Raw genomic sequence first — 17,772 nt, 5'->3', positions numbered from 1 at the left:
AGATACTGCTTCTTCTTGTTCTGATACTTTTGCAAGCAACACGCACTTGTATGTAGATACCTAGGTAGAGAGTACAAAACCTTATGGCATTTATGATTGCTTAGACAACTGGTATGTTTCCTGCCTCTGAGCTGTTTTCCTACAGTGCCTAATGCATTGAAGATGTGCAGAATTACATTCTTTACCGAGAAACGCTTCCCCCTCCCTATACAAACATATGTAAATAAAAAGATATACACTGAAACTATATTATTGTAACTGTTTTATTCATACCAGTCTACTAGGAATTTACTGGAATTTCCTCTATAAGTAGCGATTTTCTGAGTAGGTGCTTTGAATGGCTTCAAAAAATTCAGCAGAAATATGTCTGTCTTTTAAAAACTAAATTTAAAGGTAATTAGGCAACTCCACAGTTAGAAGGATGTTATATTGGCAGAGGCAGGATGTTCTGCTCAACTTCATCCTGAAAACATGTGTCAACACTGACTGGAGAGATCTGCTCTCACAAAAGTGTTCAGCTAGCACTAACTAGAAAGGTGGTTTTGATCACAGCCAATGAGCATCCAGATTAATTTCTGAAGCTGTAAAATACTGGGCAGCATATGAAGTCTCTTTCAGTTCCCAAAACTATGAGACATTTGCAAGCTTAGATTTCTGTGGGTTTCATTCCACTTTTTTATCTGTGGATTCAAACCCAGTTTGTTTTGGTTTCGCCTTAACTCAAAAGTCAAAACAAACTGCAAAGAAAACATTTTTTCCTATTCAATTAATTGTATGGGAGCAACGGTTTGGTATTATCCAGTTCTGCAGAACTCTGAAAAGTATCTTGTGACCTGCTGTCTTTAAATGAAACCAAATCAAAATCATGAAAACATGGGTCTACCTCATCAGTCTGCATGAACGGCTGTGTTTCCACTTATGTTAGTGAAACAACACTGATTTAAACTACCAAAGAATTGAGAGCTTGACTAAAACCAGTCTTGTTCCATTCAACAGAAATGTAGAGGTGGGCTTCCACATCACCAAAACAGAGAGCAAACAGGTAATATAAACAGGATGCAGTGAGAGATAACTAAGATTAGCAAAGCAAATTAAATTGATCATTCAAAAATGTTACAAAGGCCTTTTGCAGGCAAAATGACAAAACTTTCCCTCTCGTACTAGGAGAAACTTTACAACTAGAAATAGACCTAAGAAAATTTAGCACTGTTTTTGTTTCTTTTGTCTGAAACTGTGTGCATTCACACACATGACCTTATTCAAGTATTCTACGGACTTTGCTAGTACTGCTTCATGTGCATCAGATAACAGCTAGTCTTTATTCTGTTTTAGTGTACCAATCTAATCTGCAAATGCATATGTTCAACCATTTCCCACTCAGTATCAGACAGCCCTCCGAGAACAAGTAAGAAAAGCAAAGTCGCTAATGCAGTGACTTTCAAAGTTATTTCGGACAGTTACAGAGGCAAGGGAAAATATGCCAACACATACCATCATCAAGAGTGGCTGGATTTTGCACCAGCTCTGACCCACACGTTTCCAACCCCCTTTACTTCACACTCTTAGTCCCCAAAATACAGATTCAACTCCTCAACCTTATAATTTTACTCTATACCATCTTAAATTAGGCTTATAACTCTCCCTCCCTCCTCAGCTTTGTGCTACATACTTCACCATCAGATAGGTCTTCCACAGCTTCCTACTGCAAAACTACTGTTCCCACCATGGATGGATTCCTATACAGCTAATCAGAACCAGAAACAAGCTCCAAAATGCACCTGAAGTCAGCCATGGCATCTGCAGGCAACAGCTTTTGTTTCTTGTTTGCACCTAAGAACCCAGAAAGCAAGAAGAAATTGGGAGCTCAGTCCCAAAGTTCAAAGTTACTCACTTAGTAATTTTGCTGTCACTGATGGTAAGAGAACCTGCCCTTACAGATTCATAGGATTTGCAGTACTTCAAAAAACCAAAACCAAACCACCTTATCCCCAGTGATAACTTTAATTTCTTAGTTTTATCAATTTAAGAAGAAATTTTTTATGTCCGGTATTACTAAGCTGCAATGTCCAAGAAAATAAGCTCTGCAGATACAAAGGATTATATCTACATAGGACAGACAGAGCTTATAATGCTTACATTACAATACTTACAACCTTCTAAGTATTGGGATGTGCATTTTATAAATACTATGAGATCCACAGATGAAAAGAATCATGTAACAGTGCGATTATTGATTACGGTAGCTCCTAGTACATTAAAAACAAATATTCCCCTGTCCTTTCCTCTTCACTTTTGTTTTTAATAGATTTTGTCAAAAACCAAATTGCAGTATCTGCCTTGTACATGCATAATGATACTAATCCCATAGCAACATCTCAACTACACCATTGATTGCAGGATAACTGTTTGCCTGTCTGGGAAGACTTTCTAAACCTGTTGCTCTGCAAGATACTGTTTTCTACCTGTTGTTGGATGGCATAGCTATTTCAGAATCCCACTACTGGTCAAGATACTCTTCCTTACACAAAATACAACTTCCTGCACTTTTCCAAGAACTCATGGAACAATCACCACTTATTTTCAACAGTTGTTCCTGCAACTGTAAGAATTAGATCATGAAACTGATCCCTAAGTACTATGCATTCACGTGTGGTCTATTGTAAAAGCAAGCAGAACAGCTCTCTGTTTGATACTTGAGGAAAAAATAAATTAGGGTGCTTCTCACTGTGGTTAAATGCCATTCTTTTCACAGCCTGCCCCAGTTTGGTAACTGTAGTCAGTCAAGAGAGTTTAATTAAGCAGGTATCTCTTATCTACTAATTTTCTCACCAGAAAACATAACTTTAATCCATTTTTAGCATACAAAAGGGCAACAGCTATACTTTTTTTTGTTGCCAAGCTGAAAAGAAACATGTTTCCTCTAGTATCCTGTTAGATGAGAAAAGTGCTTTCTTCCATTAGGAGACCGTCCTATAAAATTGTCTCAACTGCACAAGATGTAAGGCATGAACCTACAGATACTCAAACTAAGCCTTTTCACATGAACACTTAAAACTCAGAGAATTTTTGATGGAATAGAAGAGAATTTGACACAGTGGGTAAATACATTGTTCACAACAAAGCTACTGCATAGTATTTTAAGTTTGATCTGTATCAAATACATGCTGTTTGCATTGATCTGACAAAAATAGACTAGAAGTGTGAAAGTATTGATGCATAATTTCCAGCACCAGATCTTAAAAAAAATTTAAAAATTCACATTCACTCTTGCCACAGTTTTACAAGAAGCATGTTTTTGTGATTAATACAAAAAAACCCCCAGACACAACACAGAATTCTATGTAATTTTGTATTAAAGAAAGTCAACATAACCTTGGAAAACCAACTCGTCTGCTCTCTCCTCCACTATACGTAGTCCATGGCTATAGTCACACACACTTGTAGAACGCAGATAGTTGATGTGGTGGTTTGACCTTGGCTAAATGCCAGGTACCCACCAAGTCGCTCTATCACTTCCCCCCCCTTCCCCTTTTTTTCTCAACAGGACAAAGAGGGGAAAGAAAATAAGATAGGAAAGAAAAAATCAAACGTTGTGGGTAAAACAAAAGCAGTTTTAATATAAGCAAAGCGAAGCAAAGGTCTGCACGCGGAAGCAAAAAAAAGAAACCAGATTTATTCTCTACTTCCCATTAACAGGCGATGTCGGACCTTCTCAGGAAGCAGGGCTCCAATACGTGTAGTGGTTGCCTCGGAGGACCAAGGGTGACCCCACCCCCTTCCTCCTTTCTCCCAGCTTTATACTGAGCAGACGTCATATGGTCTGGAATATCCCTTTGGTCAGTTCGGGTCAGCTGTCCTGGTTGTGTCCCCTCCCAAGATCTTGCCCACCCTGTCCCACTGTGGGGGGGGGGAAAATGTCAGAAAGAGCCTTGGTGCTGTGTAAGCACCACTCAGCAGTAGCTACAACACCAGTGTGCTATCAACACCCTGCCAGCTCCCAACATAAAACACAGCACCAGGAGGCCTGCTATAGGGGAAAACCAATTCTGGCTCAGCGAGACCCAGTACAGTTGAAAATCACTTTCTGAACACAAAATATTTTAAATTTGCCTGTAAAGTTTTTAAAGCTACATCTACTACTTTGATTCCAGTATATGAAAAATCACTGCATTAGCTCAGAAGCAGCAGTTGAGTGGTTTTGGATCTGTTATACCTCTGCAGCACTGTGTATTCACAATTTAATTGCCAGGTCATAGTCTGGCTGCTTTACAAAGTCAACTGGCTGGAATATCTAAAGCTTTGGCAGAATTCTGCACAATGACATGATAAATCAAACCAATTGGCATTTTTTCATCTTAAGAACTGTAGCTATATACACCATTACTTTTATGCTAATAGTTTTTCCTGAATTGTGTAACTATGGATGGAACAGAGCCATAAAGTCAAAGTCAAATGGCTCTGAGATTCAGGATGTCAAAATGTGAGTTCTTGATAGATTACAGACAAGACTTAATTGTTGAAGTTTAAATTCACATCAGAAAATTAATCAAGTTTGAAGCTATTTTATTCTGGTTTTCAAGTCTGTTAACAATTTTTAATGGGATACAGGATGTCCTTACTTGCTACTCGTTCCAGTGACCGCTAACAGTAGGAAACAAAGAAAGGCGTTTTAAAAATTGGTTTGGTTAAAAATCATTAAATGTAATTGTAAACTAGACCCACAGAGTTCTCTCTTTCAGTGATACTGTTCAGTGATAAACTCTTATTTTCCATCTGCAAAGTTTACATCACATCATACTATTATGAAAAAAAAATGGCTGCTTTGACAAATATCCTTAAGAATTTTTACTAAAATTCTTTTTCACAGGTTTATACTTACAGAAGTTCTTCAAAAACCTCCCGCTTGAAAAAGACTCACTGAAAAACCTACCCTATGCTGCAAGCGTAAACATCAAAGGCAACCTGTAAACTTCATTAAACACAGACACCAAATGACAATTATGCTAAATGTCTCTACTGCAAGACTTGCAGGTATGTGTTGGTGCTCTTCTAAAGCTGGCTAAAATCAGCAGTAGCAGAGACAACCAAGTTAATCTATGCTCCCATCTGATTTCTCAACTACCCTCTACTATCTCCTGCATCCGGGGCATTCAATAAAAGACAATTAAGTTGCTGTACCTTCTCCTCCACTCCTCACTAGACATTCCTACTTCTCTGGTAATCTCCTGATAGTTTTCACATCCTTTCGTACTTCATTCTTTTCTTTATTGTCTTCTGTCATTGCTCACTATCTTGCCCAAATTGAGCAGGTGTCTAAAAAAGAAGGTTGGTATTGGAAGGCATTTCTAAAAACCTTTTGTTAACAGAGAACATTTTGGAAAGTATATGAGCAGTCAGAGGCTGTTTTTCTTCTGATTTTGGATCAAGATATTCTACCAAACTATATTTGCTGTTTCAGCAGGACCCACATGCCCCATACTTTCTTCACAGCTGTCTATGGCAAAACGTGAGAGGGGCAGCTGGCTGAAAGTTGGCAGATTAGTTTCAAGAATGTGTGGGGAATTTTACAACCAAGATTTTTCTAACAGAGCCATGCTGCTCTGAACGGTGCTGTGATGAAAAAACTGAGGCCAGGCCCAGAGCAGTAAGTTTTCAGCTCAGCCTAGCTGCAGTCAAAACAGAGAGTGAAAGCAGCCCCAAGTAACTTCATCTGATTACGAGTAGAGCTTATTCTGCTAGGAAATCTTCAGGGGCAGAAAATTCCACCAACAGGGCTATAACACCTTAAGCCACTACAGCTGCTTGTAAAGTCAATGTCTGACTAAGGCCACAGCACAAGAACTGGGATAACTATATACTTTCTAAGGCAAAAAGCTGTTCAGACTACTTACTGTGCAAATGAAGTCCAGAAAAAAAGTTTTGTCCAAGAAAAGCAGTTTTTGCCCACTTAAATTTCCAGCCCTTCTCTAATGGTAACCCAGTCACATTCTCCTTCAAAATCCTCGTTTGTGACATCATGCCTAAAATTCATCTAAGAGGGCATGCCAGTGTATTTGTTATAGAAAGTACTTATACACATTAAGGAGTTGAAAAAAATAAGTCATTGTTATCTGCTCTAATTTCTGGCTGCTGCATCTTCAGTGAAATCAAATCAACTGCAACAGGACCAAACTTGTCCCTGGCATACATCTCATTTTAACCTTTGCTATTCTGTATTGTATATTCTTAGGGCAGGGCACCATAACAAGGTAGAGGTGGAAATGCAGCACACATAGCCACACTTTTGCTACCTGTACCTTGACACAACTAGCAAGTGTTTTGAAAAAGCAGTGCCAAGGGTATCAACCAGTCCAAAAGCATCCAGAGCTCAAATACATCCCTGTGTTTTTCCTTCTGTTATCTGCACTACCTAGAATAAAATTAGCACATGTAAGCTCATCTCTGCTGCCACCCCATGCACACTTTGTTTCACAAGTACACCTGTAACTGGTAGGCATTTGTTCCTCTTTTTGAGGATGCTAGTACTATGGCAAGTATCTGGCTTCTTTTTGCAAAGCTTTCAGCTTGGACCTCTGTTAGATAACTTTTAAGCAGGCTACAGGTACTTCCAAAAATATGGAGTATCCTTTTTTGTACAGAATGGATACTAACTATGGGACCAGAATATCAGGAAAAATAGATAAAACTAAGTCTAAATATTTCACTCTCTCCTAAACACCCATTTTTGAACCAGACAGGCAGGCAAACTGAGTGCTTGCATCAAGCCTCAGAGAATCTTCCTTTCTCTGGCCTTGCAGCTCTCCCATCACGTGGTTGGGTCCAATTTTCACAATTCATTCATTCTGCTCCTGGGAACATCTCAGCCCATTACAGTTTTCAGCCTCATCATTGCATGGGAGTATTTGTGGGGATATTCCTTAGCCGAGCCATCCTTTTACATTTTCTGATTAGATTCTTTAAACATTATCCTCTTGTAAGGGGTTGCTTGTTGTGAAGTTGGACCAAATGGGTAGAGTACATTTATTTTAAAAAAAAAAAATCAGAATTTCCTAAGCTCATTGATGATAAAAACTATCCAAAACTCCTAACACAAGTGGCCATGAGGAGTAACTTGTCACAGAAAGTATATGTGACACAGAATGTCTTTTTAACAGGACATAGCAGGTTTTTTCCCCTTCAAGAAAACCAATTAGCATAAAAAAGCTGGAAAAATATCTTTAGTTTCCATCTGATCTACTAAAATCTCACTTGCAGAAACAAACAAAAATTCTGTAACTGACTCTTAGAGCTGATATCACATACACACAATAAAGGAATTTCAAAGGCTTCTACACTTGCCAGCAGGCGCTAGCTCTCATTTCTTTAAACTTCGTTAAGTCCTGAAACTATTTTTCAGCCTCCAATTATTCTTCCTATATATAAAATCCTTGTGCTGATTTTTCTGAAGACTGACCTATCTCCTATTAGCCTATACAGATCTTCTTAAATTCAAACTGAATGTATCACAGCTCTGCTAAATACTACTTTCAATAACAACTAAAATCCTGTCATTCTGCAATGCACAAGTGACTTTTCAAGAGTCACTACCTTAATGTGTACAAACAGTACATTTAAACACTTAGCATAAGAGGGGCTGCACAAAAGCAGCAAGTGTTGCTGCTTAGGGTACCAGGCAATAGCAGAGCTAATTAGCTATCTCCAACATTTTAAAGACTCTGCCTCAGTTTAAAGATCATGTAGATCTGCTTCATTTTAATGCAGACTGGAAGAATTTGGCTGCATCTATCTGAAACACTTTAAAAAATGGTAGTATAATGGACAAATACGTATTTTGGCAAGCACGCAGGCATGTAAAGGTTTTTTATCAGGCCATCTTTGTCAGAGTCATGAAACAGCAATCAGTGCTGAGAAGACTGGTGCAATCATCTGCCACATTCCAGCCCCAAGGAACTGAACTGACCACATGCTGGCAGTGAATTAAATCATAGTATCATTATAAAGATGTGCAGCAAAAACAATCAGTGCCACCAACACCACAGCAGAGCATGCAGTTATTACTACATTTTGGCTTATCTACAGATGCAGATCACCTCTCACAGCCTGGCCTTGTGTTCCCTGCTGATTACGGTGCTTTTACATTTGACTGCTGCGAGACAGGAGCTACAACAGAAGGGGGTCAGGCCAAATTATGTTCTTTTTACAATGTTATTTATCAACGTGTATTTCCTTGCTGAGGTAAGTACTTCCAAAACATCATGAAAGCACTGAACAAGCCCATGGTCTTGGAAAAATTGCTTTCAATACTGCTTGCTACGAAAGATACAGTAAACAAAGCAATTACAACAGCAATTCCAAATGCAGAAATAAATCGCAGCAACCAATGTAGCTGGTCTCCCTTTCTTCTGGATGTATCCCTCAGACCATTTTCAGCAATCCTTGATATCCTCCACCTTCAAATGTGGGAGCTTTCCTGATCTTTTGGTTATGACACTCTGAGCAAACTTACCCATTCACAACGCAGCAGAAGTGGCTTCTGCAGCTGTATCTACAGTGACGACTAGCAGCTGAGAACTGCCTTTACATGTTGAAATGTGCTTTGGTATCTGCTTTTCTAAGTTGATTTCAATATAAATTTAACACAGGATGTCAGTGTCCTACCTGTTGAGCTTCCTCTCCTATTATTACCCATAACGTGAGCCAGCAGATCATAAAAAGCTGAATGTTATCTTAACTTGCTCCAGAATTCATCCATGTCAACTGCAACTCAGATTCTGAAAAGGGCCTTCACTCAGACAGGAAGTAATTTCAAATTTTATTAGCTTTCCAGAGCATACTGCAGACATTTTTCCTTTCCTTGGCCTCTCAGGGAAGAAGCTCAGCTCCTGGCTTTTATAGAAGGATGTTATTTTTCATACATAAACAAGCAATGCCCAGTAAAGGGAGGGAACTAATAGAAAGTTACCAAGTTGAGCCACTTTAATTCTCGGGTGAGCAGTCAAAACTACATCAAAAGATCTTCATCAAGCCAAGATTTTTAACGGAGAAAGACCATTTCACTTGACCGCACCATATCCCAGCACCCAGCCACAAGGAGAAAGTACACAGAGAGAAAAGCGGGCAGCCACTCTCATTTTAGCATAAAGAAAGCAAATTTTTACAGGAGAATAGAGACCTAAAAACTCTCTTAAGGCACGCCAGGGCAGTCGTAGAGTATGCCACACTGGCAGCCTCATAAGATAGTGCCAACATCACCACAATGAACCAAGTGCTGCAAAATGAGAAGCTGCCTTCTGCCTCCCCTCTTACCACCTCTGAAAAACAGAGAAGGCCAGGGCTAGGAAAGGGAGAAAGAAAATGTAAATTCTTCTTCAGTTTTAATTTTAACTCATGCCAGGGCACATAAACCTGCTGATGATTTCGTATCCTCTTCCTTTGCATCATGGAGGATGCTGTAAGCAGGGGATAAAAGGGCAGCATTCAACATATTATACAGTTCAAACCAAAATTACACTAAAAGCAAAGATGACTTAACAATGCCAAACTACTTAATGACAAACAGAAGTTCCTGTATCATCCTTCCAGTTTATGATACTAAGAAGTGGTCCCAACAAGTGACCTCAAGACTGCAAGAGTCAGGTTCTGTTTTGGTTTTCTTTCAGACAAGATACGTGTTTACGTATGTGCCAAATCTGTAACTTGACTGTGCAAGCATAATTTCAATAAAGAGATGTTCATCAGCTATATTAAAAAATAAATCTTTAAAATAGAAACATTTATTCATCTAGTTTACTGAATAAGCCAATTAAGGCAAAATATATTACTTGGAAATAGACAGGCTTTCACCGGGTTAAACATGAGCTGGCTTAACAGTACATTGTATATAAAAATGTCCTTTGAAAGCATCTAAGAAAGGTAAAGGCAGAGCAATATAAGCTGAAAAACGGCTTAAGGCAAACAAAAAGTATTTGTTTATTCTTTGTTTCTTAAAAAAAGGAGTATTACCAAAATATTTTCTTCAGCATTACTTCCATATTTCTAAATACAGATTTAAGAATGCGTGAGCATGGATAGAGGGCATTTATACCCATGAAAAAAAATCAGATACCACTGAATATTTATATGAGAAACAGTGAGCTCATGACATCAAGAAGGCATTTAAGACTTAAAAATGTTTAGAAAACCCAGGATAGCAAAGCAAGTGATACACATCTCGCCATTTTCCACATCAAATTGCTGACAACCATACTTGATAGAAGAAATTACATAATTCCATACAAAATATAAAGTTTGGAAGCACTAGAGTAAATTATGTTGTTGAAACTGCTGAGATAATTTCATGCGTATGTGGTACCTGATCTAAAACCCAGTAAAGCAACTTGAAATTTGTCTAGTGTTTTAACTGGACATGAATTTCATTACTGTTACATGCAAAGAAAAAAGATGCAGCATGGGAAGTGAGATTTCAAAATTATTTAGCAACAACTTCAACTAATAGGGCATGGATTTGTGGTCTTCTTCAGCAGCTCACTGTTACGTGTTGTAAAAACTACTCAGCATCACTCCCGAGAACTTACATACAGACACCAAACCTATGAGGCATTAAGTATCACCTAAGCACAGGCCCCACGAAAACACCTAATACAGAAGATAGTCTCTCTGGATTGAAATGCGTATGTAACATACATGTTATGCTGTAAACATGTTTATATTATTAATGTCATAGAAATAGCTAAACAATGAACCCCTTCTTTAAAAAAAGTATATTAACAAAAATATCTCAGCAAATGCCTAGTAAGGTGTCAAATAATAGCACATTCCACTTTGCAAACTGTAATGCTATTTTTCCCAGTTATAAATATGTTTGTTCTGATTTCCTGTTTTATGACTCATACTGGAAATCATATAGTAGTTAAAAATTGCAATTGCTCATTTCCACCACTCGAATTTACCTTCACTTCTTAAAAGGTAAAATACAGTTTAGAGTTAGATTACAAATCTGTGTTGGATTCACCAGGAATTAGAGTATGTAGCTTTCACTTCAATTCTAGAATCAAAACCAGCATTCCTTAGCGTCATGGATCAGCCTTCTTTCAAACGGTCCTGGGTGGTAGGTGTTGTTTGTACATTCCTGCTAGAGCCTTAGCTGCACTGTAGATCATCTGTCGACGGGACATGCCAGTGAATACCATGTGCCAATCAGTCCTGCTGACATTCAGTATACTCTTCTCAAGCACTTCGCCCACAGTCACCAACAGGCCTGACCATCTCAGATTGTAGTCCTGAGGAGTGAGACTCTTAGCCTGCGTAACATTTTGAGAAGTTTTTATTGAAATAATAATATATAACATAAAATATAATTTGAAATTAGTAGTTTTGCTTCTATCTTCACCATTACCAATTTCTGTAAGTAATCATTTTTATATCAATAGGGCTACATGGCAAACTAAAGGGTATCACAATCAAAATTTCACACTGCCCCATAATTTGCCTAGCCAATACTTTTTGGATTTGTATGTATGATGGTCCAAATGACATCTGAACTGTATAAAACTAAAATACGATGCTTAAGAGAGTAAAGACATTCCGCCATTACCGGGAAGTTGTTTTCTCTTTTAAAGTAGCCAACAGATGGAATCAATAATGATACACATTTATACAATGACTCTTACCCTTCAAAGTTTTTAAAAACAGTTAAAATGTCCCTCTGAAGCAGGCAAGTAGCCAAATACAAGAAGAAAGTTGAGCCTGGCAGAAATGGAGGACTGAGATATTTGCATGAGATCAAAGAGGTTTTACATGCTGTAATTCCCTAAAGTTGGAAGCAGAAGGGAAACAGTGAGAAGTATCACCGCGTTTATCTGGTCTGATGCTCATCAGAGGCAACCATGTCTGGTCACTGTGACATACAATGAAGGGTAGATGACTTTTAGCCTCAGTAAGACTGTTCTAAGTGTTACTCAGTTCTTAACAGCAAAGCACATTGGGCCCAATTCTTCATACAGATTTTATTTTGAGAAGTATGTTCTGAGTTAGTATGTTTCTAGTGCATGTACAGCAGGTCAAAATTCATTAGTGTATTCCAGCCTTCCTAAAACTAATTTCTTGCAACAATAACAGCATATGTAAGTTTGTTAGAATATGCAGTCTGCTCCAATATCAAAGTAACTTGTTATTATCAAGAGGTATATAAAAGGCAGATTTCTTAAGCAAAGGAACAGGAAATTTTCCTTATTAGTCAGAACATATTGGCAGTAAGATGGCATCTAGCTGCAAGTAGGGACTATATCTGATTACGATACCTCCATTATGATCCACAATTGTACATAACTTCACAAATTAAATATTTGGTATTTTTACTGCTAAAAATCCGTAAACTTCAAAGAAAATTTAAAAAACCCAAATAACCTTGCAGTAGTTTCCCATCATGGTTTTCTGACTCGGCAAAAACCAAGATGACACCTGGTCTCTTAACAGAAAAAGGTTCTCAAAACAAGTCCTCAAATCCACCTTTTCCCCTCCTCAAATCAAGCAATATTTAAACTTACCAACAGCCTTGAGTCTCATCTTATGTGCTCAGAAAACTCTGTGCCATGGGTAAAGACATGTAACAAAAGACTATCCGTTCTATACAGACAATTTTACCACTATTTCCATTACACCGAACAGTAAAACACATAGCTAGCAAGAATTTCGAGGAATATAATTGCTTTTAATGTTGCCTCTATTAAATCTTTTGTACTGTGGACAACAAATAACATTGCCTCTTCCACACATATCGCTTCTCTGTTCTTAGTCTGAAAAACAACTATAAAAATGCTGGGGTTTTTTTTTCCTGTCATCATCTAGATTTTGATTAAAGATACTGGACTGGATTTACAAAAACACATGTTTCTTGCACACCCCTGAGAGAAACCCACTCTGATTCTAGAACAGACATAATGGGAACAAAGGTAACAACTGGTACATGCACACAGTCAAGAGCCCAATGATTCACACCACACATTATGTGTAAGTTAACTGAAATATGTAATAGCAAGACTAGAAGAAAATTAACTCTGAAGGTATGAAAACAAAGCTATGTTTTGCTGTTGATGTACATATAAGAACAGTTTTCTTTAAACAGGAGGGTAGGACTCACTCTAATTCAAGTTTAAAGGCTTACAGTTCCACTGAATCTGTACTACACACCAAGTCATACACTAAAATGGTTGCATAAAAGTTAAAACAAGAACGTTTTCTGCTATTACAAGGTAAACACTACTTTTCAAAGTTACAAAGTATGTTTACCTAAGAGAAAAAAATACTCCATGAGTTAAGATATTAACTAGTTTTTAAATGACAAAATAGAGAATATTCTGTGAAACAAAAATTAAAGGTAACTATTACGCTTTATATTTAAAAAAAAAATTAGTTCATATCAGTGCTCCATAAAGAATGTGACTATTTAAGTAGAAACTTCACATTGCTATGCCTATTTTCACAGCATCATAGAATGGTTTGGTTGGAAGGGACCTTTAAAGATCATCTAGTCAATGAAGCTGTATCTGCTTAATTAGTATTTTTTTCTTGTAGCTTCACATTTTTCTCTACACTTTTTGAAAAGCATCCTAGAAAACTACAGAGACAGAGCAATATTCTTCTTTTGCCTCTCATCAGTTTTTCAAAGTTGTAAGAACTCTCAAAAATAAGAACTAAACCAAATACCATGAATGTTCACTCTATTGGAATTAGTACTACCAAAAAAAAAAATTAAACAGCTGCTATTTGTTTTCTCAAAACAACCTCCTGAGGATCAAATCCCAAACAGTTTTGTTTTGACATTCTTCAAAGAATCGTTTATTTAAAAAGAATTTTCAGACCAGAGTTAACTTATGGATGACACCTATCTGCTGTCAGGCGACATGCAGTGACCGGAGTTTTGAGTAATTCCCAGTGTGTGACCAAGGAAATGTAAATAATCTCATGAAAAACTTCTAATGGTGATATTTAAAACCTGCATAGTACTTATATTTGCTGATAATTAACAACATAAATACCAAGGCTTTACAAGGTTTATTAAAAATTGAGTGGTAAGATTTCAGTTTATAAAATTGTGCAAGCTACTTCACTGATTTGCTAACATGTACGTTTGTGCACACAGGCACTTCACTATTACAATTTTGTTAGCATTAGATGAAACTCCAATATGTATGTGAAGTAAGTTAAGGAAAGGACACCAAGTCTTTGGATGGGTAAGAGTGCTTACTGCACTTCCTTGGTGCATTTGCTTAGTGCATTACTTAAGCTGCAAAGACCTCCTTCCGCAGCTGAGGAAGAATGAGTATTCTTATTTTATCTATGTAAAGATTCTCAAGGGTTAATTTTAAGTCACTGAACGAGACTGATGACAATATTTCAATTACTAAAGTTTTATTTCCTTTTTGACGGAGTACTTGGCGGCCGGTCACGAGTGGTGTCCCCCAGGGCTCAGTTTTGGGGCCACTCCCAATCTTTATTGATGATCTAGATGAGGGGATCGAGTGCACCCTCAGTAAGTTTGCAGATGACACCAAGTTGGGTGGGAGTGTTGATCTGCTCGAGGGTAGGGAGGCTCTGCAGAGAGACCTGGACAGGCTGGAGCGATGGGCTCAGGCCAACTGGAGGAGTTTCAATAAGGCCAAATGCCGGGTGCTGCACTTCAGCCACAACAACCCCCAGCAGCACTACAGGCTTGGGGAGGAGTGGCTGGAGAGCTGCCAGTCAGAGAGGGACCTGGGGGTGTTGATTGACAGCTGGCTGAATGTGAGCCAGCAGTGTGCCCAGGTGGCCAAGAAGGCCAATGGCATCCTGGCTTGTATCAAAAATAGCGTGGCCAGCAGGGACAGGGAAGTGATCTTACCCCTGTGCTGGGCACTGGTGAGGCCGCATCTCGATTCCTGTGTTCAGGTTTGGGCCCCTCACTACAAAAAGGACATTGAATTACTCGAGCGTGTCCAGAGAAGGGCAACGAAGCTGGTGAAGGGTCTGGAGCACAGGTCATACGAGGAGCGGCTGAGAGAACTGGGGTTGTTTAGTGTGGAGAAGAGGAGGCTGAGGGGAGACCTCATCGCCCTCTACAACTACCTGACAGGAGGTTGCAGAGAGCTGGGGATGAGTCTCTTTAACCAAGTAACAAGTGATAGGACAAGAGGAAATGGCCTCAAGTTGCACCAGGGCAGGTTTAGACTGGATATTATAGGAAGCATTTCTTTACAGAACGTTAAGCGTTGGAATGGGCTGCTGAGGGAAGTGGTGGAGTCCCCATCCCTGGAGGTGTTTAAGAGTTGGGTCGACGTAGCACTGAGGGATCTGGTGTAGTTGGGAACTGTTAATGTTGGGTTGATGGTTGGACTGGATGATCTTCAAGGTCTTTTCCAACCTAGACAATTCTGTGATTCTGTGTGGTTAATTTTTTCTTGGAATATTTCTTCTTCATTAACAGAAAAGTAAAACTAGTGCTTCGAAGTGCCATGTATTGCAGAATGAGACTCTTGATCAAGAATCGCTTTGCCCCAAATGACTAAATATTTTTAGGTAATATGTAAACATGATCCAAAACCAGTTTTTATCCTCACTTCATAAATTAAAACACTCAAGTGGAGCAACTATCAGTAAGAACTGACATCATAAATGAAATTAAAACTTAACTCTTATGTTTCAAGTGTTAATCCAACACTGGTAAGAAAACTGAAAACTCACCTGCTGAACGTATTGCAAAGGCACTGGTGTTGCTTGGGTAAAAGCTTCCAGATGAATTCCGTGAATTGGATCCTCAATAATCAGACATCCAATGTCAAACCACCTGCAATGACATGCAAGTTACTTTTCTTTTGAATACTGAGTATCACTCAATTGAAAAACAACATGTTAGCAGTTGAATTAGGACCATTTTATAAACTCTACTGCAAATGTAGTAATAATGTAGTAAGAAGTTTCATCAAAGTATTCTAGTATTTTTCAAGTAAAATTTGCATATATCAAGTTTTATATATATAAAAAATTATAGTGCATGTGTACACATGTAAAATACATAATATACATAACAAGATATAAAATACATGAAACTTACAGATCAAAGAAACAAAGAAAGCTGGTAGGGTGGACATGTGTGCAGATACGTTCTTTTGGCCATATTTATTATGCCACAGATTTAATTCAGTCTTTGAAAAAATGTTTCTCATTACGATAACCTTCCCTAACAATTAAAAAAAAATCATATAATTCATGTTCTATACGCAGAAGGTATTTTGGTATGTCTAATCCTACAACAACCTTTTAAATGATTTAATCAGAGAAAGACCTCTGCACCATTCAGAAAAGATGGTGCCTGCTGTAGCAAACACAGTAAAGGCTACTGAAGCAGTACCTGAAATGGTTCCCTATCTAGCTTGCAAAAACATTAAATCATTTCTCCCTATCAACAAACTAACAACACTGACATGATCCCACTAAAACCAAGGGGAATGCATCATCACTACCTCACTGTATTCAATTCCTGTAACAGTTTTATTGTTGAGTTGCCACAGGAGAAACATACTCCAGGGAAAGGACAAACACAAAATCAAGGCCAAGAATCATAAAAAATATAAAAAGGAACATTATTGTAGCTATTGTTTCATATATATTAATGTCTACATATAAACTGTATTTTATTCTTTAAAGCGCAGGAAGTAAGGATGTTGTTAAAAAATGCAGGACTCCAATTTTAAGAAACAACTGGCTGGGCCACATAAGCTTCATGTTAAGAGTTTAGTGGAGCAAGACAGGAAGAAGTACTTCACTTGCATAATCTTCGTAGCAGGGAACAGAGCACTGGAATGCACTGTGATAGAGAACTACCTCACTTGCAGCTATGAAAGACTGTTGAGAAAGCTTCGTGGTTAAACATAACTTGCTCCCAATTAATAAATGAGTTAAAGGGTAAATTACATATAAAAGAGTTTGCAACCTTTTCTGCAAATAGTATTCAGGACATGCATTTGAAAGTGGAAGTAATGCCCTTCAGCTGTCTGATGGTCTCACAAGTTTAGCTGTGAGCAAGTTTTAGGTGCAGAGCTTCGTATGGGTGGGTGGTTACTTGGAAACTCCCCTCCTTCGGAACGTGTTCAAGTATGATAAACAATATTAGCAAAACACTAACTGCATCCCTCATATTAGAACTGTAACACCACAATGATCACTTCAGAGCAATAATTAATCAATTAATGGCACGATGACCTACCATTTCACTGCAGAAAAAAACAAGAGTCAAAAATAGTTCAAAGGCTTTTTGTAACACCATGCAAGGAAGCTTTCAGTGTTGCCTACTGAATAAAAATTAAAGCATGCATTAAGTTATTCTTTGTTTCTATTGTAACTAATATCGAAGATCAAGATGTTCTTGGGGCCTGTAATGTGAGCACAGAAGAGCTATCATTCCTTTCAATAACACTGCAGTCCTGGATGAGCTCTTTCATGTCGAGTACTTGAAGCAACATTTTCAGATTTAGGAATGACTAAATTCAAAGGACAAGAACACCAATTACTTTGAAACCAGAGATCTCATTGTCATAGTTACTCCTTTGTAGAAATATGATAAAACATCTAAATCAGACTAGATGGAAATAAATACTAAACAAAAATTGAAATACTTCCTAATTTTATTTACTTTAGTAAATTCATCATCTATCTTCCACTAAGGATACTAAATGTACCTTTAAAAATGGAGCAAGAGCACATATGTGTCAAAAAAATAAATCAAAGCCCATCACATGA

General features: G+C 38.0%; 1 protein-coding gene across 5 annotated transcripts in view; it reads right to left on the bottom strand.

The window, feature by feature from the left end:
• Positions 1 to 9,945: 9,945 nt before the first annotated feature.
• Positions 9,946 to 17,772, bottom strand: part of PRRC1 (proline rich coiled-coil 1) — a 33,537-nt gene continuing 25,710 nt past the window's right edge. For all 5 annotated transcript variants that reach the window (XM_074855010.1, XM_074855009.1, XM_074855014.1 and 2 more), the window contains 2 exons: positions 15,718 to 15,820; positions 9,946 to 11,300 (listed from right to left, as the gene is read on the bottom strand). In XM_074855010.1, the coding sequence (XP_074711111.1) occupies positions 11,091 to 11,300; positions 15,718 to 15,820 (313 nt within the window). In that variant the 3' untranslated portion in view covers positions 9,946 to 11,090. The remainder of the gene's footprint in view (positions 11,301 to 15,717; positions 15,821 to 17,772) is intronic.

The sequence above is a fragment of the Strix uralensis genome, chromosome Z, assembly GCF_047716275.1.
Source record: "Strix uralensis isolate ZFMK-TIS-50842 chromosome Z, bStrUra1, whole genome shotgun sequence".
Classification (NCBI taxonomy): domain Eukaryota; kingdom Metazoa; phylum Chordata; class Aves; order Strigiformes; family Strigidae; genus Strix; species Strix uralensis.
This window is presented reverse-complemented; position numbering and strand designations above follow the sequence as displayed.